At 50.9% G+C, this 24,912-nt stretch overlaps 1 protein-coding gene across 1 annotated transcript in view; it reads left to right on the top strand.

The window, feature by feature from the left end:
- The window catches only part of RAB10 (RAB10, member RAS oncogene family), a 38,030-nt gene extending 28,944 nt beyond the window's left edge, over window positions 1–9,086 (top strand). Inside the window, exons 4-6 of the mRNA XM_083178903.1 lie at window positions 2,427–2,516; window positions 8,135–8,236; window positions 8,552–9,086. Coding sequence (XP_083035029.1) covers window positions 2,427–2,516; window positions 8,135–8,236; window positions 8,552–8,635 — 276 coding nt within the window. The 3' untranslated portion in view covers window positions 8,636–9,086. The remainder of the gene's footprint in view (window positions 1–2,426; window positions 2,517–8,134; window positions 8,237–8,551) is intronic.
- Window positions 9,087–24,912: the final 15,826 nt, after the last annotated feature.

Genomic DNA, 24,912 nt, shown 5'->3' with positions numbered 1-24,912 from the left:
ATTAGTCACGTTATCAGAACCTTACCACGACACCACTCAGGTTAGCTTCAGATGGACAGGACCCGCAAGTCCACAACTTCCAGCGCTGACGCTCAGTCACTTCTCTCTCTTCTCTCCCTCCAAACACCCACTTACATCCCAAAAGCACCCCTCTCCCCCTCCCTCAGGAATTCTTAACCCTTCCTATGCTGGGTGCAGTTGCATGAATGTAACAGAGTCCCCTATTACCTGTCCAGGGGCTGATTAACTCGCTCCCTTCATCTGGCTTTGAAGCTTGTGTATGTGAGGGATTTCACACCTTCATGTAAACAGATCTCTTCTCTGGAGACTGACCCTGGTGTTATCCATCCTTTAGCTTCTTGTTATTTGGGGGGGAAGTGTATGTCTCTGCCACTACCTGTAGTCTCTGTTACTAAACAGCCTATAAAGAGGCCCTTTGATCCCTGAACCAAAAACTATAAACAAACTGACCAGATTCTAATCTAAGCGTTTGGTCCCTTCTAGCTGGACCATTTGTCTCCACATATACAGTTACAATATTTAAGTAATACGCATTTGGGAAGACTGCCATAATTAACTTCATAGTCACAAATCCCTTATTCATGATACCATCGCAGTTTACTAAGAACATTACCTGGAGGCAGTGACGTAACCACGGGCAACGCTGATCCTCCCTCCCAGTTTCTCCTGTGCCCAGAAACTATCTTCTTGTCTTTATATGCATATGTAACAGTATGGGATACAGTATACAAAGCTTTGGGAACATATTACAGTCATTTACATAACATGAGGGAATATTTCCCTCCAGTAGCACACATACTCAGCCTAATGGAATAACCTGTTTGGATTATTCAGTATAACATATTATTATTGTCTGACATACAGCCCTGTGATGTCCCCTGTATGCAGCAGTCTGGGGAACACAGCTCAGATATGATTACAGTCAGTATAACATCCTATTATTGTCCGACATACCGCCCTGTGATGTCCCCTGTATACAGCAGTCTGGGGAACACAGCTCAGATATGAATACAGTCAGTATAACATCCTATTATTGTCCGACATACAGCCCTGTGATGTCCCCTGTATACAGCAGTCTGGGGAACACAGCTCAGATATGAATACAGTCAGTGATAATATCCGGTTATCGCCGGCATTTTGCAATTCTCTTTGCTGAAGCGCAGAAAGAGGCGGGAGAACAACATATGACGGAAAGGGGCGTGGCCTGGTTCCGTCACACCCGTCCTCCCAGCTTCATTCACCGACATGGAGTAAAAGAGCTGGTGATTCTGGCCACGCATGATCCCGGTCTCCTCATACAGGCCGCCATATGCTGTCCCTGTTCCAGATCCTGGCTCCAGTGCAATATACTAAGGAGGATGCAGCATCTCAGGGGTTACCTGCTGCTGTGGTAACCCCGGCATTGTGCCCTCCTGTCACTAATTACCGCATCCTCCCTCATAGTAAATAGGTAGCGCTGTAAGCAGAGTAATCAGTATCACTGTCCTGGGTTAGCCTGTAGTGCCGGGCTGCTGCTGTGGTGTCCTCGCTGGCAGTCACAGGGTCCCGCTGACTATGTAGGACTGCTACAGCTGTAGGCCTGGGCTGCTGCTGTGGTGTCCTCGCTGGCAGTCACAGGGTCCCGCTGACTATGTAGGACTGCTACAGCTGTAGGCCTGGGCTGCTGCTGTGGTGTCCTCGCTGGCAGTCACAGGGTCCCGCTGACTATGTAGGACTGCTACAGCTGTAGGCCTGGGCTGCTGCGGTGGTGTCCTTGCTGACTATGTAGTACTGCTACAGCTGTAGGCCTGGGCTGCTGCTGTGGTGTCCGCGCTGCCTGTCATAGGGTCCCACTGACTATGTAGTACTGCTCCAGCTGTAGGCCTGGGCTGCTGCTGTGGTGTCCTCGCTGGCAGTCACAGGGTCCCACTGACTATGTAGTACTGCTACAGCTGTAGGCCTGGGCTGCTGCGGTGGTGTGTTCGCTGCCCGTCACAGGGTCCCACTGACTATGTAGTACTGCTACAGCTGTAGGCCTGGGCTGCTGCTGTGTTGTCCTCGCTGGCAGTCACAGGGTCCCGCTGACTATGTAGTACTGCTACAGCTGTAGGCCTGGGCTGCTGCGGTGTCCTCGCTGCCCGTCACAGGGTCCCACTGACTATGTAGTACTGCTACAGCTGTAGGCCTGGGCTGCTGCTATTTTTTCAGAAGTGACATCATTGGTTCCTTATCAGGTTGAAGTTCCTAAAATAGCGCCAGGCCTGTGACCCAGCACTGAGTGAGGGGCGAGAGGTGTCGTGTCATTGCGTTTTACCTGTCAGTTCCTGTACCCTTTCCCTGCTTGTCTGTGTGATTCATGTATCTGAACCATGTGACATGTTTACCACGGAGTCACACTTACACCATGTCCCCCTCCTCTCTCCTAGCACGCCAATGAAGACGTGGAGCGTATGCTGCTAGGAAACAAGTGTGACATGGAGGACAAGAGAGTGGTGCCCAAAACAAAGGGAGAGCAGGTAACTAAACACCGTCCTGGGGTGAGAGTCGCTGGAGAGAGTGTGCGGCATAGGCTGGCGATGCACAATGCTACTGATGGTAACCTGAGGGGTGAATAGATGCACCCCCCCTGCTCTCTGTGCTGAGATCCAGGTCTGTACCACATGGCGCCTGTCTGCCACTTAATGTAAATGTGTGTACAATGGCGCCACATCCCTTCCTCGCATCTCCCAGGTAAGCAGAGCCTTACAGATGGCTGTGCCTGCCTAAATGTTTACATCCCACACCTCCCAGTACAGTACTGTATATAGTATATTCACAATATACTGCAATATGTGCACAGATCCCCGCAGGGGGACACCTCCCTGTATGTTACTGTATATAGTATATTTACCATATCTCCTATATATTTAGCCAGATCTGTCACTCATCCCCTGTGTGTATAACGTTCTTGCCCAGCGTTCTACACAAACCCGCCCCCCCCCCCCCCCTAGGGAAAAGACCAGTGTGATACACACCACCACCCCCTTGACATCACCTTCCCTGCCCAGCCAGGGCTACAGTACACGCCCACCATCACTCCACAGCCACCAGGTGACAAACCCCCCCCCACACACACACACACGATTTGCGGACCCCCGCGCCCCCTTCCACGATTCGTGGACCCCCCGCGCGATTCATGGTGCGCCTCTCCCGCGATTCATGGACCCCCCACAACCCCCCTCCTGCGATTCGCGGACCCCCGCAACCCCTCTTCAGCGATTCGCGGGCTCCTCCCGCCATTCACGGCACCCCGCGATTTGCGGACCCCCGTGACCCACCCTTCCCACAATTCACACCTGCTGCCCACCACCCCCCTCCCTTGATTCACGGCACCCCCGCGCCCCCTCCTCCAGCGATTCACGGACACCCACAACCACCACTCCGGCAATTTGCGGACCCCCCTTCCCGCGATTCACGCCCCCCCTCCCCCCCTCCCCCCCATCTGCGATTTACGGACCCAACCATCCCCCTTCCCGCAATCCCCCCCAGCGGACCCCCGGGAAAATGGGGAATCCTGTGCCGCCACAAGAAGGTGCCGCCACTAGGTGGGAAATCCGGCCCTGGCTGCTGCGCTGCAGGTTCCCCCACTGCCAGAAGCATCCCCACAACTTTTATCAGTGTCTTGCCCACATACCACTATTATACAGCCTCCTGCTCTCATGCACCCTCTCTCCCTCCCAGTGGGAGGAGATGCTCACCCACTGCCGGGAGCTGCATACTGTCCCCCACCCTCCTCCAGTTCTAGGGATGCCCATCGACCATCAATGATTTCAAATCATCAATGGTTTATGGCCGATGTTGAATACTTTTGCCATCAATGTGGGAGGACTAGATGGTTTCCCTACATCAATGGCAAAGGAGAACCGATCAAGTTTCAAATTTTTTTAAGGTGCAGAGACACGGAGCATAGCTCCGTCCCCCCCACACCCGGAAATCCCGCCACAGAGTTCTGATTGACCCACGGCCTATTCAGTCAGATACAATGGATGACCATCGATAGCTACAACAATCGATAGTTATCCAAGTAATATTTCACTACTATCGATGGCAGGGTGCAAAATCACCATCAATGACAGCCATCGATGGCGTCTGCACCAATGGCCATCCCTACTCTGCAACAGCCAAAAACCTTTACTACCCCTCATGCCCACACACCTCTATCACTGCCCTGCCTCCTGTTCTCCTGCCCCGTAACTTCCGCCAGTGGGGACCCGCTCACCCTGTGTTGTCCACATTCCCCTATCATGCTTTACCGCCCAGCCTCCTGCTCTCATGCATCCTAATGCCCACCCACTCAGGGCCACCGTCCTGTACTGCCACGCTGGACCCTCACCCACTGGCAGAAGCTGCAGAGTGTCCCCCACCCTCCTCTTTAGTCCCCCTTATGCCCACACACCCCTATCACTACCCAGCCTCCTGTTTTCCTGTGTCGTGACCTCCGCCAGTGGGGAGCCGCTGACTCAAAAACACCCTACTATACTATTGCACACACACCTAAACAACACGCACACACAGCCCCACACCCACAAATGTCACTGTACCCTCCACACTATCAATGTACATCTTACTCTGTAACCGCTTTATAATTAAACAAAACAATACACACCCCCTTCCACATCATATGCTCTCTATTTAACACATTTCACCTATAACTCAAGTTGCAATACAGGCATCTTTCATACAATTCTAACCATATTTCACACAATACAAACGTTCACAAATTAAGGTGGCGCAGCGCCTTACGACGGTGTGAAGAGCGCCCGTAGGGCGCGATGAATCACCTAGTACTGCAATATGTACACAGATCCCCGTAGGACGACAGCTCAGTACGTTACTGTATATAGTATATCACAATATACTGCATTATGTACACAGATCCCCACAGGGGGACAGCTCCGTACGTTACTGTATATAGTATTTTCACAATATACTGCAATATGTACACAGATCCCGCAGGGGGACAGCTCAGTACGTTACTGTATATAGTAAATCACCATATACTGCAATATGTGCACGGATCCCCGCAGGGGGACAGCTCAGTACGTTACTGTATATAGTATATCACAATATACTGCAGTATGTGCACAGATCCCCACAGGGGGACAGCTCCGTACGTTACTGTATATAGTATATCACAATATACTGCAATATGTACACAGATCCCCGCAGGGGGACAGCTCAGTACGTTACTGTATATAGTAAATCACCATATACTGCAATATGTGCACGGATCCCCGCAGGGGGACAGCTCAGTACGTTACTGTATATAGTATATCACAATATACTGCAATATGTACACAGATCCCCGCAGGGGGACAGCTCAGTACGGTACTGTATATAGTATATTCACCATATACTGCAATATGTGCACGGATCCCCGCAGGGGGACAGCTCGGTACGTTACTGTATATAGTATATCACAATATACTGCAATATGTACACAGATCCCCGCAGGGGGACAGCTCAGTACGTTACTGTATATAGTATATCACAATATACTGCAGTATGTGCACAGATCCCCGTAGGACAGCTCAGTACGTTACTGTATATAGTATATCACAATATACTGCAATATGTGCATGGATCACTGCAGGAGGACAGCTCAGTACGTTACTGTATATAGTATATCCACAATATACTGCATTATGTACACAGATCCCCGCAGGGGGACAGCTCAGTACGTTACGGTATATAGTATATTCACAATATACTGCAATATGTACACGGATCCCCGCAGGGGGACAGCTCAGTACGTTACTGTATATAGTATATCACCATATACTGCAATATGTACACAGATCCCCGCAGGGGGACAGCTCAGTACGTTACTGTATATAGTATATCACAATATACTGCAATATGTACACAGATCCCCGCAGGGGGACAGCTCAGTACGTTACTGTATATAGTATATCCACAATATACTGCATTATGTACACAGATCCCCGCAGGGGGACAGCTCAGTACGTTACGGTATATAGTATATTCACAATATACTGCAATATGTACACGGATCCCCGCAGGGGGACAGCTCAGTACGTTACTGTATATAGTATATCACAATATACTGCAATATGTACACAGATCCCCGCAGGGGGACAGCTCAGTACGTTACTGTATATAGTATATCACAATATACTGCATTATGTACACAGATCCCCGCAGGGGGACAGCTCAGTACGTTACTGTATATAGTATATTCACAATATACTGCAATATGTGCACAGATCCCCGCGGGGGGACAGCTCAGTACGTTGCAGTATATAGTATATTCACAATATACTGCAATATGTACACAGATCCCCGCGGGGGGACAGCTCAGTACGTTACTGTATATAGTATATTCACAATATACTGCAATATGTACACAGATCCCCGCGGGGGGACAGCTCAGTACGTTACTGTATATAGTATATTCACAATATACTGCAATATGTACACAGATCCCCGCAGGGGGACAGCTCAGTACGTTGCTGTATATAGTATATTCACAATATACTGCAATATGTGCACGGATCCCCGCAGGGGGACAGCTCAGTACGTTACTGTATATAGTATATTCACAATATACTGCAATATGTACACGGATCCCCACAGAGGGACGGCTCAGTACGTTACTGTATATAGTATATCACAATATACTGCAATATGTACACAGATCCCCGCAGGGGGACAGCTCAGTACGTTACTGTATATAGTATATCACAATATACTGCAGTATGTGCACAGATCCCCGTAGGACAGCTCAGTACGTTACTGTATATAGTATATCACAATATACTGCAATATGTGCATGGATCACTGCAGGAGGACAGCTCCGTACGTTACTGTATATAGTATATCCACAATATACTGCATTATGTACACAGATCCCCGCAGGGGGACAGCTCAGTACGGTACTGTATATGGTATATTCACAATATACTGCAATATGTGCACAGATCCCCACGGGGGGACAGCTCAGTACGTTACTGTATATAGTATATTCACAATATACTGCAATATGTGCACGGATCCCCGCAGGGGGACAGCTCAGTACGTTACTGTATATAGTATATCACAATATACTGCAATATGTGCACAGATCCCCACAGGGGGACAGCTCCGTACGTTACTGTATATAGTATATCACAATATACTGCAATATGTGCACGGATCCCCGCGGGGGGGGGGGGGGAGAGCTCAGTACGTTACGGTATACATTATATATTCCTTTACAGCAGCCAGAAGCGTTGCTGTGCACTGGGTTCTGACTCATTGTGCGGTAGTGATGCTGAGCCCACGCTGCCATCTTCTGGCCGGAGCTGGTATAGCTTCTCCCGGAACTACTGGCCGTATGGAGCCAGCGTACGCTGACAGGCCGGTGTCTAGGTACATATGCGTTCGGTTGACTTGCAAAAGGTCGACACTGACAATTTCGACACAAGCACATGGTAGAAGCATGTAAAAGTTGATAAGTTTTTCCCAGGTGTCCACGTGGTGGCCCAATTATCGGAGCGCGGACCCTCGCATGCCCTCGGCTCACTTTAATGTTCCTGATCGGATTCCACATGGATGGTTTAAGTATGGGAAGGAAAATTGTGAAAACTCATGTTTGCATTCTCATGTCGTCCCATTGCTTGTCAACCTTTTGTCAATGGCAACCTAGCACATGTTGTCGATTTTGGTGTTGACCTAGACCAGGCATGTCCAAATCATGGCCCTCCAGCTGTTAAGAAACTACACATCCCAGCATGCCTTGCCACAGTTTTAGCATTCCCTAATAGCAAAACTGCGTCAAGGCATGATGGGAGCTTCACAACAGCTGGAGGGCCATAGTTTGGCCTGACCCATGACCCAGATCCTGATAGGCCGCACACTCATGGGCGGTGCTTCAATGCTCCTCCTGCTGTAATGCTCAGGCTGTGGAGGCAGAGGAGTCAGGTGTCCTCTACCTGCAAGCTCCCATTGCATTGGCTCCAGGCGATCACATGAGCGCGGTGTCTCTGCCACTTGCCTTAGAGGGAGGTTCCCAGTTTGTTGATGTTTCTTCTTAGCAATGGGAGATGTTGTACGAATGCCAAAGCTGACACATTGATGTTCTGTTTCCTTCCAGATTGCTCGAGAGCACGGAATTAGGTTTTTTGAAACTAGTGCAAAAGCAAACGTAAACATTGAGAAGGCATTCCTCACGTTAGCAGAAGACATACTTCGAAAGGTACGAGATTCGTCCCGGTCCAATACCGTCCTCTTCTTCTTCTTCCTGGTGGTGTATTTGTAGCATTTGGGGGCGCACACATGGGCCTCCAGCCGGCGTGGCTTCACAGAGGGACATGCACAGGACCCCTATGGTGACACATGGTGAATGCTGAGTGCTATTACCTGTCCATTGATGAGGATTAGCTTGAGCAGCGCACTGTGTTGCCGGGTTATGCCTGTGGTAGAAGCGCCATGACTGTATGACCAGCCTGGCTTTATACCCGTGTGTGACTCTTCACCTGTCTAATGGCTTCCTCTGTCTCTTGTCTTGCAGACTCCAGTCAAAGAACCCAACAGTGAGAATGTAGATATCAGTAGTGGGGGAGGCGTCACAGGCTGGAAGAGCAAATGTTGTTGAGTCTTTTATTTGCAACATTCACCCATCCACTGCCCCCTACTCACCCTCTCCCCACCCGTGGTCCCCGCAGCCTAAACCACTGCCCCCTACTCACCCTCTCCCCACCCGTAATCCTCGCTGCATAAACCACTGCCCCCTTACCCGCCCCCCCTTTACATTTTAACTTTCCCATTGAATGTCTCCCTTCCCCGTCTCATGTTAGCATCCTCCCATCTATACGAGTGCTTGCTGGTGTCATTTCTCTGAAAACTCTACAGAACACGGAAGAAGACTCCTCCTCCGCACAGGAACATGTGAACAGCATCATGTGTGTGTGACATATATATCATTTTCCGGTCACCCCGGTCGCTACATTTTGGTTGTATTCTCATCGCCCCTTGTTCTGTTCTCACTAACAGACGCTAATCTCTTCTGGAATACAGATGTGTACCACAATAAACGTTAGAATGAACTCCTGCTTCCATGGTGTAGTGAGAACGGGCCAAGGGGAAGGGGGGTACTTGGCTATAGAGCTAGCACTCCAGTGCCTTCTGGCTGGCCCCCCGCCCCCCCTGATGTGCTGTTCCCCTCTCTTTGTGGTGATATTTTTGGGTTTCTTTTACGTAAGTGCTACACAGAATTTACATATAGGTGCAATAGGGGGAATAAGAAACCTACCCGCCTGTAGAGTCGGTAGATGCGACTACTCTGCCCTGCTGGCCAACACTTGAAATATAGATACCTGTGCCTGTTCATGCCAGTCCTGCCCGTGGCATCATTAGTGCATTTCGCCAGGTCGCCAGCCATGGTGGATTAGGTCCTGTGCCTTAAACAAGGCTTTAACCCTTAATCTGATGTTCCGTTGCAGCAAGCTGGTTATTCCAAGCACCATCCCTCTCCTGCTGGTCTGTGACTGGTGGCAATATCGCCCCCATAGTGCCCTCCAGGTGTCTGAGGTCAGTGTCTACACGAATCAGGGGACTTAGCTGCTGATGCCACTGTCCAGACTGTGTCATTATAATGTACAGTGACCTTAGGCTCAGCCAGCCTGACATCGCTGGCCACGCCTACACGCTTCATTGCATGATGTATACAGAGAGCACCAATCAGATTGCTAGTGACATCACTGTGGCAAAATGCCTCCTTTCTATCACTGGTACCCTGCAAACGGGACAAGCACGCTTCCCATGTAATGGCTCCATCCTATACTCAAACAGGGGTACAGATAAAGGTTGCCACATAATCGGATGTATTACAGTCGGCCAATTCCAGACTCACGACGCAGAGCAGGTTCCTTAGATCAGGGTTTGATGTGTTCCCGATGCGGTCTTGTTATGCCTTATTCCGTAATATCCCTGTGTGTACCGGTCTTCCTGCGGCCGTCACCTCACCGGAGGATTACCGTGCATGTCTGGGTATAGACCCTCAGGGTGGGGGACCAGGATAAGCGCAGAATACCCCAACTTCACCCAGAACCATTTTCTGCTCTTTGGTGGAATCTTCCTTCAACAAATGTTTTAGGAATTAACTGAATCTTCTTCTGGAAATGGGGGGGGGGGGGTAAAATGATTAGCGGAGGTCAAATTCGCCTTCACTTAAACGCATCTCACCAGCGACGGTCCCTACACTTAGATTAAGGGTTACTGCCCTCAGATATCGTTCTTCATCGTAGGACGGGAGCACGGCCATATTGAGGTCACGTTACAGGAAGTGTTGGTGTGATGGCTGTCATTAGGGTGGGATTGAGTGAGAACACGCCTCCTGCGGCTTCATTCTGTGACCTCACCGGCGTGGGTACAGTTGCACGCACAGGATGACATCAGCGGGGGGAATGATTTGGGATGTGGTCACCTGACCGGTGGCTTCGGGGTACGTGCTTGTCACGTGACTCCTGCTCTGCAGGCTCTCTTCAGTAAGGGACGTACAGCAGCCACTGACTCCTATGTATATATTTCTTTATAAGATGTATACTCTGCTTATAGTTTCTAGTAATGTACAATAACGTTATGGAAACCCTGACAGTATAACACTTTCATCTTAATGAACTTAAATATTTTTTTCTTTTTTTTTTTTGGTTAATCTCATGTTGTTCGTTATAAAGGAATAATCTACCAAGCTGTAGTTTGTCACGTTCTTTTCTCTCTCTCGGCGTGCCCCGTGGAGTTTTGGCAGCGGCTGAAGGTTGCGGTACTCGGGTGAGTTGGCTGAAGGCGCGTCGGACCAGTAATATATAGCGGGGATATCTGTGGGAACCTGTGTGGCGTATCCTGTCCGCGGTCACATTCCTTCCATGTGTCACTCCAGGCTGCAGTAACCTGTAATCACCGGCTTACAGGGCCCTGCACCTAGGACAGTGGGGAAACCTGTCTCGGGGCGTGGGCCTGGCTTATAGGAGAGATAAAGGCGCAGCGTACACAGTGGTACAGCTTATCACCGTGGTGTGCGCTGTGTGTCACTGCTGCTCCCTTAGTACTGCTCAGTGAGTCATTGCCTGCTTGCTGGGAGCTGGCGCTGGGGACTTGCTCACCTATAAATGACAGTTAGGGCACAGGCTTGGGAACCGGCAGGAGACCACTGGTGGCGGCTACGGTCCCACTGTCCTGCTCTCTGCACAGTTAGGACCAGCTCACAGTATGAAGTCTGTCTACGTGCGGATGATCCCAAACTCTGTCCTCGCTGCACTTAGTGTTCCAGGTTTTAAGTATATACATGCTTGGCCACAGGTACTAAATGCAATGTAACAATCTACTCCAGCATCAAGATCCCTAAAACCTGGGCTGTTAGGGTTCCTTGAGGTCCGAGTTTGGGAATCACTGGCATAGGGGGGATCCCGTCAGCCACAGGGCTCACCTCGCGACTCATGCTGGTGAAAATCCCAGTAAATAACCTTTTTGCTGCACTAGAAAACTGGGTTTCTGCTTTAATTGCACCCCCCCCCCTCGCCAAGCATGCAGTGTGGAAATGGCTGAATCAGGCCCATAATGTGCGGAGACCACCATTGTGCCCCGATGATACTGTCACTGCTGCGAGGCATCGCCACAACTTTTAAACTTTGAATAAATGACATTGTGTCGTATGCACTTTTTCCATGACTTCCTCCTGGGTTTCCTCTTACTGGATGTAGTGATGGTTGTGTCATTGCCCAGGACATTGTGTTGCTGGTCAGAAGATCTCCTGTCCTGAGAACTGGGGCAGATTTACTAATGAGTGATCCTGGTGCTTCAGCTAATCACAGCTGACCTGTGATGGGGGCGGGTCCTAGCGCTGTACCTCCCAGTTCCTGGCTATAGCGCTGTGCAGGGTGGTACTGGTCCTGGGCGGGTGTCTCAGCGATTACTGGTCCCAGGAAGGTGCCTCCATGGTTAATGGCTCTAGCCCTGTGCCTCAGCGGTTAGTTGCTCTGGCAGGTGCCTCGGTGGTTCCTGGTTCGGTGCCTCAGCGGTTCCTGGTTCGGTGCCTCAGCGGTTACTGGCTCCGGGCCTGGTGCCTCGGTAAGCTGCTGAACACTGATGGGGGATATTACAAGAGCCTGTTCCTGATGATACCTTTGTACAGGTTGGGACTGGCGGATCTCCCACAGCGTTCTCCTGCCAAGCACAATACTTGTGTCTCTGGATTCTTTCCCCTGATGATAGCCGCAGGCTGACGGGGCCAGGATACGTCATGTGTGAGTGTAGCGAGGAAAGGATTACACGGATCACATTACATGTGCACAAGTGAGGCGAGCAGCTCCTTCCTCCTGGGAATAGTCATACTCTGTGCTCCTTAATGTGTCCTCCCCCCTCACTATCTCCCTACCCACTGGTGGAACTACAAGTCTCAGAATGGCAGTGTGGGTCTTCTGCAGCCTGGGAAGGTGTAATACAGGTGATGGTTGTGACAAGTGTCATATTGTGTATACATCAGAGGAAGTACAGGTGTGAGGCGTTCTCTCACTGGAGGTGACAGGAATGGGTTACAAGCACCTGACTCCCCCCTGGCAGAGCCGGGCCCTAACCAATTTGATGCCCTATGCAAGAATTTGGCTGGTGCCCCCTAGCGCCACCTTTTGACCCAGCACCCTTCAGCCAGCAACATTTAGCACCTCTAATCCATAGCAATCCCCATCCACTGAGCCACAATTAGACATTTTGGTGCCCCGTGCCAGCAGGAGCATTGGCACTTCCACTCCCCAAAGGAGCATGGTCCTGCTGTGAATCGGAGTGCTTAAACAATAGTACCCCAAACAACAGTACAACCCTATTTACATCAAACCACACAGTACTCTCCTTATTCACATTCCACATACATAAATGTTGCCAGGTGCCTGAACAGGTAGGGGATTATCATCCTCCTATCCCACCACTCACTGTCTTTGGCAGTCCTTGTCCCCCTTCCAAATGCCCTAGGCAATTGCCTAGCTTGCCTATGGCCGTCTCTGCCACCCTGGGCATCTGCAGATGACATTATCACATGGTGTGTGCCCCGGGCAGGGAGTGGTGCTCAGCGCCCTCTTTGGTTGCATGCAGCTGAGTTATTTCCAGGATGTATACTGTATGATGCTCCTATTCCTACAGTGGTCACCATGGAAATGCAGCGTTTTATCTGGAAGGAACTGGTTTTTCTGCTTGCAGATACCTGAAGATGTTGTATCTGGCATGAGGATATTAGCTTTGTTCCTTACACGGGCATAATAAGCAACAATGGCGTGTCAGGGCGATTCTGCAACACCTATGAGGGCAGCGCAAAAATGGACGCAGCTTGCATCTGAATGTAAATGAGCCCCAATGCTAAATAATATAAATATATATATATATATATACACACACACATACACTTTCTTGCGGAGGTGCGGCACTCGCAACTATAACTCAGGAATCACGAGTGGGCCAGATATATTATCAACGTGACAAAATTGTAATTTTGTCATCAGGATACGAAATAAACATAAACACCACCCTTATATAGATGTATACCACGTGCAGATCTGCCGGGAATTAGCGGGACCTTGCACCCGCCCCTCCGTCCAGAAAGACAGATGACGTCATCACACTAAGACGCGCCATCCATAACAACACCAATCACCAAGGAAACAACATAAAGAACCGCTGTTCTCTGCAAATAAGCACAAGAAAAAAGATACATAAGATAAGATCAGAGTGATACATAAAAAAGATACATAAGATTGCAATGGCAACAAGGTATAAAGTATCGCATTATCTACAGCCGGGTTTCCCTCCACCCTCTACAGACCCTCCACCCTCTACAGCCATGTTTCCCTCCACCCTCTACAGCCGGGTATCCCTCCACCCTCTACACCCGTGGGGTGTGTTCAAATTGAAATCTAAATGACAGTGTAAAAATAAAGCAGCCAGTATTTACCCTGCACAGAAACAAAATAACTAACACAAACCTAACTCTCTGCACATGTTACATCTGCCCCACCTGCAGTGCAGCATGGTTTTGCCCATTTTGAGAACAGATTTTTACTGTGATCAGATCTGAATAAGAGCCATAGTACACATGCGCAGTTGATCGATGATCGCTCGATTTGCAAATTCTATAATTAGCGATCGATACTGAATTAGGCCCATAGACCCCAAAATCTGGAGTAACATTACCCTGATCTGCAGCTACATGCTGCCCTCTAGTGGCAATAAGAGTACTACAGGCATTATATTTATTGCCTTATTCCCAACATACCGTACTAACATTCATACTACGTAGTACAGTACATGGTGATCATGACGCCGCGCGACAGAGCAGCCTGCCCGAAAACAAAAGGAGATTCTCTGCTGCAGGCAGGGGGGACTCCCAACTGCCACCCCCTCCTACCGCGGGACACTGCTGGCCCCGGGCGGGACTGGCCTGCGAAAATCAGGACAGTTGGGAGGTATGGTCAACCAGCACAGGGCAAGGCCGCACCGCAGTCTGGGCTCCTCCCCGTGATGCTGTGATTGCTGTGCTGTGTTGCAATCGCGTCGCTATTATGCTGCGCAGGGTGATGGATACGCAGAACGTGTCGCTATTATGCTGCGCAGGGTTACAGATACGCAGAACGTGTCACTATGACGCTGCGCAGGGTGAGGATACGCAGAACGTGTCACTATTATGCTGCGCAGGGTGACAGATACGCAGAACGTGTCACTATTATGCTGCGGAGGGTGACGGATACGCAGAACGTGTCGCTATTATGCTGCGGAGGGTGACGGATATGCAGAACGTGTCACTATGATGCTGCGCACGGTGACAGATACGCAGAACGTGTCGCTATTATGCTGCGGAGGGTGACGGATATGCAGAACGTGTCACTATTATGCTGCGCAGGGTGACGGATACGCAGAACGTGTCACTATTAGGCTGCGGAGGGTGACGGATACGCAGAACGTGTCACTATTATGCTGCGCAGGGTGACGGATACGCAGAACGTGTCACTATTATGCTGCGGAGGGTGACTGATATGCAGAACGTGTCACTATTATGCTGCGCAGGGTGACGGATACGCAGAACGTGTCACTATGATGCTACGCAGGGTGACTGATATGCAGAACGTGTCACTATTATGCTGCGCAGGGTGACGGATACGCAGAACGTGTCACTATGATGCTGCGCAGGGTGACTGATATGCAGAACGTGTCACTATTATGCTGCGCAGGGTGACAGATACGGAGAACGTGTCACTATTATGCTGCGCAGGGTGACAGATACACAGAACGTGTCACTATTAGGCTGCGCAGGGTGACGGATACGCAGAACGTGTCACTATGACGCTGCGCAGGGTGACGGATACGCAGAACGTGTCACTGACGCTGCGCAGGGTGACGGATACGCAGAACGTGTCACTATGACGCTGCGCAGGGTGACGGATACGCAGAACGTGTCACTATGACGCTGCGCAGGGTGACAGATACGCAGAACGTGTCACTATGACGCTGCGCAGGGTGACGGATACGCAGAACGTGTCATTATGATGCTGCGCACGGTGACAGATACGCAGAACGTGTCGCTATTATGCTGCGGAGGGTGACGGATATGCAGAACGTGTCACTATTAGGCTGCACAGGGTAACGGATACGCAGAACGTGTCACTATTAGGCTGCACAGGGTAACGGATACGCAGAACGTGTCACTATGACGCTGCGCAGGGTGACGGATACGCAGAACGTGTCATTATGATGCTGCGCACGGTGACAGATACGCAGAACGTGTCACTATTATACTGCGCAGGGTGACGGATACGCAGAACGTGTCACTATTAGGCTGCGGAGGGTGACGGATACGCAGAACGTGTCACTATGACGCTGCGCAGGGTGACAGATACGCAGAACGTGTCACTATTAGGCTGCACAGGGTAACGGATACGCAGAACGTGTCACTATGACGCTGCGCAGGGTGATGGATACGCAGAACGTGTCACTATGATGCTGCGCACGGTGACAGATACGCAGAACGTGTCGCTATTATGCTGCGGAGGGTGACGGATATGCAGAACGTGTCAGTATTATACTGCGCAGGGTGACGGATACGCAGAACGTGTCACTATTAGGCTGCGGAGGGTGACGGATACGCAGAACGTGTCACTATTATGCTGCGCAGGGTGACGGATACGCAGAACGTGTCACTATTATGCTGCGGAGGGTGACTGATATGCAGAACGTGTCACTATTATGCTGCGCAGGGTGACGGATACGCAGAACGTGTCACTATGATGCTACGCAGGGTGACTGATATGCAGAACGTGTCACTATTATGCTGCGCAGGGTGACGGATACGCAGAACGTGTCACTATGATGCTGCGCAGGGTGACAGATACGGAGAACGTGTCACTATTATGCTGCGCAGGGTGACAGATACACAGAACGTGTCACTATTAGGCTGCCCAGGGTGACGGATACGCAGAACGTGTCACTATGACGCTGCGCAGGGTGACGGATACGCAGAACGTGTCGCTATTATGCTGCGGAGGGTGACAGATACGCAGAACGTGTCACTATTAGGCTGCACAGGGTAACGGATACGCATAACGTGTCACTATGACGCTGCGCAGGGTGACGGATACGCAGAACGTATCACTATTATGCTGCGCAGGGTGACTGATATGCAGAACGTGTCACTATTATGCTGCGCAGGGTGACGGATATGCAGAACGTGTCACTATGACGCTGTGCAGGGTGACGGATACGCAGAACGTGTCACTATTATGCTGTGCAGGGTGACGGATACGCAGAACGTATCACTATTATGCTGCGCAGGGTGACTGATATGCAGAACGTGTCACTATGACGCTGCGCAGGGTGACAGATACGGAGAACGTGTCACTATTATGCTGCGCAGGGTGACAGATACACAGAACGTGTCACTATTAGGCTGCGCAGGGTGACAGATACGCAGAACGTGTCACTATTATGCTGTGCAGGGTGACGGATACGCAGAACGTATCACTATTATGCTGCGCAGGGTGACTGATATGCAGAACGTGTCACTATGACACTGCGCAGGGTGACAGATACGGAGAACGTGTCACTATTATGCTGCGCAGGGTGACAGATACACAGAACGTGTCACTATTAGGCTGCGCAGGGTGACAGATACGCAGAACGTGTCACTATTAGGCTGCGCAGGATGACGGATGCACAGAATGTGTCACTATGATGCTGCGCAGGGTGACAGATACGCAGAACGTGTCACTATTATGCTGCGCAGGGTGACGGATACGCAGAACGTATCACTATTATGCTGCGCAGGGTGACTGATATGCAGAACGTGTCACTATTATGCTGTGCAGGGTGACGGATACGCAGAACGTGTCACTATGACGCTGTGCAGGGTGACGGATACGCAGAACGTGTCACTATTATGCTGCGCAGGGTGACAGATACGCAGAACGTGTCACTATGACGCTGCGCAGGGTGACGGATACGCAGAACGTGTCACTATTATGCTGCGCAGGGTGACGGATACGCAGAATGTGTCACTATTAGGCTGCGCAGGGTGACGGATACGCAGAATGTGTCACTATTAGGCTGCGCAGGGTGACGATACGCAGAACGTGTCACTATGACGCTGCGCAGGGTTACGGATACGCAGAACGTGTCACTATTAGGCTGCGCAGGGTGACGGATACGCAGAACGTGTCACTATTATGCTGCGCAGGGTGACAGATACGGAGAACGTGTCACTATTATGCTGCGCAGGGTGACGGATACACAGAACGTGTCACTATGACGCTGCGCAGGGTGACGGATACACAGAACGTGTCACTATGACGCTGCGCAGGGTGACGGATACACAGAACGTGTCACTATGACGCTGCGCAGGGTGACGGATATGCAGAACGTGTCACTATTATGCTGCGCAGGGTGACGGATACGCAGAACGTATCACTATTATGCTGCGCAGGGTTACAGATACGCAGAACGTGTCGCTATTATGCTGCGGAGGGTGACGGATATGCAGAACGTGTCAGTATTATACTGCGCAGGGTGACGGATACACAGAACGTGTCACTATTATGCTGTGCAGGGTGACGGATACGCAGAACGTGTCACTATGACGCTGCGCAGGGTGACAGATACGCAGAACGTGTCACTATTATGCTGCGCAGGGTGATGGATACGCAGAACGTGTCGCTATTATGCTGCGGAGGGTGACGGATACGCAGAACCTGTCACTATTATGCTGCGGAGGGTGACGGATACGCAGAACGTGTCACTATTATACTGCGCAGGGTGACGGATACGCAGAACGTGTCACTATTATGCTGCGCAGGGTGACAGATACGCAGAACGTGTCACTATTATACTGCGCAGGGTGACGGATACGCAGAACGTGTCACTATTATGCTCTGCAGGGTGACGGATACGCAGTACGTGTCACTATTATGCTGCGCAGGGTGATGGATACGCAGAACGTGTCACTATTATGCTGCGCAGGGTTACAGATACGCAGAACGTGTCACTATTATGCTGTGCAGGGTGATGGATACGCAGAACGTGTCACTATTATGCTGCGCAGGGTGACGGATACGCAGAACGTGTCACTATTATGCTGTGCAGGGTGATGAATACGCAGAACATGTCACTATTATGCTGCGCAGGGTGACGGATACACAGAACGTGTCACTATGACGCTGCGCAGGGTGACGGATATGCAGCACGTGTCACTATGACGCTGCGCAGGATGACGGATACGCAGAACGTGTCACTATGACGCTGCGCAGGGTGACAGATACGCAGAACGTGTCACTATTAGGCTGCACAGGGTGACGGATATGCAGAATGTGTCACTATTATGCTGCGCAGGGTGACGGATACGCAGAACGTATCACTATTATGCTGCGCAGGGTGACGGATATGCAGAACGTGTCACTATTATGCTGCGCAGGGTTACAGATACGCAGAATGTGTCACTATGACGCTGCGCAGGGTGACGGATACGCAGAACGTGTCACTATGACGCTGCGCAGGGTGACGGATACGCAGAACGTGTCACTATTAGGCTGCGCAGGGTGACGGATACGCAGAACGTGTCACTATTATGCTGCGCAGGGTGACGGATACGCAGAACGTGTCACTATTATACTGCGCAGGGTGACGGATACGCAGAACGTGTCACTATGACGCTGCGCAGGGTGACGGATACGCAGAACGTGTCACTATGATGCTGCGCAGGGTGACGGATACGCAGAACGTGTCACTATGACGCTGCGCAGGGTGACGGATACGCAGAACGTGTCACTATTAGGCTGCGCAGGGTGACGGATACGCAGAACGTGTCACTATTATGCTGCGCAGGGTGACAGATACGCAGAATGTGTCACTATTAGGCTGCGCAGGGTGACGGATACGCAGAATGTGTCACTATGACGCTGCGCAGGGTGACGGATACGCAGAACGTGTCACTATGACGCTGCGCAGGGTGACGGATACGCAGAACGTGTCACTATTAGGCTGCGGAGGGTGACGGATACGCAGAACGTGTCACTATTATGCTGCGCAGGGTGACAGATACGCAGAACGTGTCACTATTAGGCTGCGCAGGGTGACGGATACGCAGAACGTGTCACTATTATGCTGCGCAGGGTGACAGATACGCAGAATGTGTCACTATGACGCTGCGCAGGGTGACGGATACGCAGAACGTGTCACTATTAGGCTGCGCAGGGTGACGGATACGCAGAACGTGTCACTATGACGCTGCGCAGGGTGACAGATACGCAGAACGTGTCACTATGACGCTGCGCAGGGTGACGGATACGCAGAACGTGTCACTATGACGCTGTGCAGGGTGACGGATACGCAGAACGTGTCACTATTAGGCTGCGCAGGGTGACGGATACGCAGAACGTGTCACTTTGACGCTGCGCAGGGTGCAAGATACGCAGCACGTGTCACTATTAGGCTGCGCAGGGTGACGGATACGCAGAACGTGTCACTATTAGGCTGCGCAGGGTGACGGATACGCAGAACGTGTCACTATGATGCTGCGCAGGATGACGGATACGCAGCACGTGTCACTATGACGCTGCGCAGGGTGACGGATACGCAGAACGTGTCACTATGACGCTGCGCAGGGTGATGGATACGCGGAACGTGTCACTATTAGGCTGCGCAGGGTGACGGATACGCAGAACGTGTCACTATGAGGCTGCGCAGGGTGACGGATACGCAGAACGTGTCACTATTAGGCTGCGCAGGGTGACGGATACGCAGCACGTGTCACCATTAGGCTGCGCAGGGTGACGGATACGCAGCACGTGTCACTATGATGCTGCGCAGGGTGACGGATACGCAGAACGCGGTGAATGACGCTGCGCAGGGTGACGGATACGCAGCACGTGTTACTATGACGCTGCGCAGGGTGACGGATACGCAGAACGTGTCACTATGACGCTGCGCAGGGTGACGGATACGCAGAACGCGGTGCATTACGCTGCGCAGGGTGACGGATACGCAGAACGCGGTGCATGATGCAAGCAGGGACACTGGAGTGAAATGTTCTACCCCTGCACAATGAGATAACACAGACTTCCGTACATTCCCTGACGTCATGTAGTAACACACTGCGCCCCGGAAGCCTGCGGGAAGGACACGGCTAGGATTACGCTGCCTGGTACTGCGAGGGTTACAGCAATGACAGGATCTAGAAGCCTCTGCCAGGAGATAATGATGGGTCCCCATAGACCTCACCTTACTGGCACAGTCTACATCCGACTGTCTGCCGTGTCTGTCCATCCATTAATGATTCCTGGCTCCAGCAGATCCATACAGGGAACACTTTGCTGGGACTGGGGTAATAAATCGCGTCCCTGCCAGACTGATATATAGGATGTGATATACATGTGAGCCATGGACAGGGAGTGACATCACCCAGACAGTGACATCATAGTCTGGACACTGCGTCATGCTGGGGTCTCCTACACGCTCTGAGTCTCCTCTGTGGGGTCAGCTGGTTTCCTGCCAATCTGTACAGGCACAAAATCATGGAAACTGTTCAATATACTGTAACTATAACACTCAACAACACTAGTGGATCATGTATTATCCAGCTTCAGATGTGTATCGGTGTAGCACTACAGGAAGAGAACTACAGGAGGAGCACTACAGGAGGTGTAGTAGTACAGGAGTAGCACTACAGGAGGTGTAGTACAGGAGTAGCACTACAGGAGTAGTAGTACAGGAGTAGCACTACAGGAGGTGTAGTAGTACAGGAGTAGCACTACAGGAGGTGTAGTAGTACAGGAGTAGCACTAGAGGAGGTGTAGTACAAGAGTAGTAGTACAGGAGTAGCACTACAGGGGGTGTAGTAGTACAGGAGTAGCACTAGAGGAGGTGAAGTACAGGAGTAGCACTAGAGGAGGTGTAGTACAGGAGTATCACTACAGGGGGTGTAGTAGTACAGGAGGCGTAGTACAGGAGGAGCACTACAGGGGTGTAGTGCAGGAGGAGCACTACAGGGGTGTAGTGCAGGAGGAGCACTATAAGAGGTGTAGTACAGGAGGAGCACCACAGGGGGTGTAGTAGTACCGGAGGAGCACTACAGGGGTGTAGTGCAGGAGGAGCACTATAAGAGGTGTAGTACAGGAGGAGCACTACAGGGGGTGTAGTAGTACAGGAGGAGCACTGCAGGGGTATAGTGTAGGAGTGTAATGCAGGAGGAGCACTATAAGAGGTGTAGTACAGGAGGAGCACTACAGGGGATGTAGTAGTACAGGAGGAGCACTACAGGGGGTGTAGTAGTACAGGAGGAGCACTACAGGGGGTGTAGTACAGGAGGAGCACTACAGTGGGTGTACTAGTACCGGAGTAGCACTACGGAAGGCATAGTACAGGAGGAGCACTACAGGAGGTGTAGTAGTACAGGAATACACTACGGAAGGCATAGTACAGGAGGAGCACTACAGGGGGTGTAGTACAGGAGATGTAGTACAGAATCAGAACTATAGGAGGTGTACAGTAGTACAGGAGGAACAGTACAGTAACAGCACTACAGGAGGTGTAGTAAAGAAGTAGCAGTACAGGAGGTGTAGTAGTACAGGAGTAGCACTACGGAAGGCATAGTACAGGAGGAGCACTACAAGGGGTGTAGTAGTACACGAGAAGTATTACAGGAGGTCTAATACAGGAGTAGCACTACAGGAGGTGTGGTACAGGAATAGCACTACAGGAGGCATAGTACAGGAGTTGCACTACAGGGGGTGTAGTAGTACAGGAGTAGCACTACATGAGGCGTAGTACAGGAGGAGCACTACAGGGTCTGTAGTAGTACAGGAGGAGCACTACAGGAGGAGCACTACAGGGGTGTAATGCAGGAGGAGCACTACAGGGGGTGTAGTACAGGAGTAGCACTACAGGGGGTGTAGTAGTACAGGAGGAGCACTACAGGGGGTGTAGTGCCGGAGTTGTAGTACAGGAGATGTAGTACAGAAGCAGAACTATAGGAGGTGTAGTACAGGAGGAGCAGTACAGTAACAGCACTACAGGAGGATCACTACAGAAGTAGCACTACAGGAGGTGTAGTAGTACACAGTGGCGTAAGTTCGTCCCAGTTGCCCGGAGGCAAGATGAATATTGGTGCCCCCCACACACACACAAACATTAATCTCAAAATATATATAGTCTGTTATGAAATATACATTATATACGAGAGAGAGAGAGACACATATATATATATATATATATATATATATATATATTTCAGAACTCAGCCACAGAAGCGATTTTGGCTTTCAATTAATGGATTTAAAATGGTAGAGGTGAAGAGGTGCCCCCTTGAGAGCAGGAGCCCGGCGGCAGATGACTCCATTGCCTCCCAGAGTTCTGCCTCTGGTAGTACAGGAGGAGCGCTATAGGAAGCTTGGCGATTAGCAAACGCCTGGGCAGGCATATGGATCATAGTGCGCATGTACAGGGCTGTCCAGCTATAAAATCCAGCATTTTCATCGCTGGCCATTCGCACGGTGATAGACCGGAAGCCGCCATTTGTGTAAAAAATCTGCAGGTGTTCCCATGCGTATTCAGGGAGGGTCTGTGACATTAGCGCCGGCTCCGATCAGCCTGTCTCTGTCACACAGGCAAAGGGCGGGATTTCTGGTGGATGGCGGCTATCTGAACGTAGAGCAAATTAGCAGAGAACGATCAGTTGTGAATAACCCCCTATATGCAGATTACTCCCACATACCTCCCAACATTGGTGGCAGTGGAGTAGAGACACAGCCCTGAATATAAGGGGCATGGCCTCTCGGTCAGGGGCGTGCACATGCTGGGCAGAGCAGCGGGTAGCAGGGGGGACTGCCAACTATCACCACACACACACACACAGTGGGACAATGCCAGTCCCATGTGGGTCTTGGGACAGTCCTCTAAAACTGGGACGGTCCTGCGAAAATCGGGACAGTTGGGAATTACGCTCCTGTATTTCTAAGATTTGCTGGCTGTGCCTATAAAAGAATGGCGTCTGGTGGGAATTGTATGAGATGCGTCAGCGTATCCTCCGGGTCTCCGGTCCTGTGTCAGCTGCTGACGCTGTGCGGTCTGGTGAGCATGTTAATGTATCAGGATGCTGCGTGGCAGGAGGTAGAAATAGATTAGGGATAGGGGCTGTGCATTAGTAAATTGGAAGAGGTGAGCAGTTTATGTTTCCTGAGCTAAATCCGTCCTTCCGCCCCTCTCTCCCTCTCTCTCTCTCCCTCTATATATATATATATATATATACACAGCAGTAATTACCTTGTGCCAGATACACAGCAAACGACACCAACGTAACACAGTGATGTGTCAGCTACACAACCTTCCCCAGTGTAATCATCAGCTGTCATTACTAGCACTACCACCGACTGCATCACCAGGTCCAAACCTGGCGCAGGGATCACCCTCTGACCTGATATGGAAGCGAGGAGGGAGCAACCTCAGAGTACACATAATAATGGGGGTAACACATTCACCAAGGCTGGGAGCCATACAGCTGCCATTACCTACAGAATACAGGGCCTAATTCAGAAAGGATCACAGAGCAAAGTCATTCCCTAATGGGCAAACCATACTGCACTGCAGGTGGGGCAGATGTAACAGGTGCAGAGAGAGTTAGATAGTTCATCTGCGGTGGCAAGCTGAGTATGCCTCAAGCTGGCTGTTGCAGGGACAGCCTAAGACGCAGTTCTTTGCCTTACCACTCCCAGAAACATAGGGTGACACACCCTATTTCCAGCCCTTGCCCCTCCCCTCTGCCTGTCATTCAGTACTGCGAGTAATCGGGAGACTGCACGTCTGATCATGAGTGTGAAAGCTCTTGGACTGCACTCTGTGACTTGAGTGACAGCACTTGGACTGCATTCTGTGACAGCACTTGGACTGCACTCTGTGACTCGTGTGACAGCACTCGGACTGCACTCTGTGACTCGTGTGACAGCACTCGAACTGCACTCTGTGACCTGTGTGACAGTGCTGGAACTGTACTTTGTGACCTATGTGATACTCCCCAGACTGCACTCTGTGACTCGTATGACAGCTCTGGGACTGCACTCTGTGACTCGTGTGACAGCACTCGGACTGCACTCTGTGACCTGTGTGACAGTGCTGGAACTGTACTTTGTGACCTATGTGATACTCCCCAGACTGCACTCTGTGACTCGTATGACAGCTCTGGGACTGCACTCTGTGACTCGTGTGACAGCACTCGGACTGCACTCTGTGACCTGTGTGACAGTGCTGGAACTGTACTTTGTGACCTATGTGATACTCCCCAGACTGCACTCTGTGACTCGTATGACAGCTCTGGGACTGCACTCTGTGACTCGTGTGACAGCACTTGGACTGCACTCT

The sequence above is a fragment of the Crinia signifera genome, chromosome 3 (assembly GCF_055691185.1).
Source record: "Crinia signifera chromosome 3, ASM5569118v1, whole genome shotgun sequence".
NCBI classification, from domain to species: Eukaryota; Metazoa; Chordata; class Amphibia; order Anura; family Myobatrachidae; genus Crinia; species Crinia signifera.
This window is presented reverse-complemented; position numbering and strand designations above follow the sequence as displayed.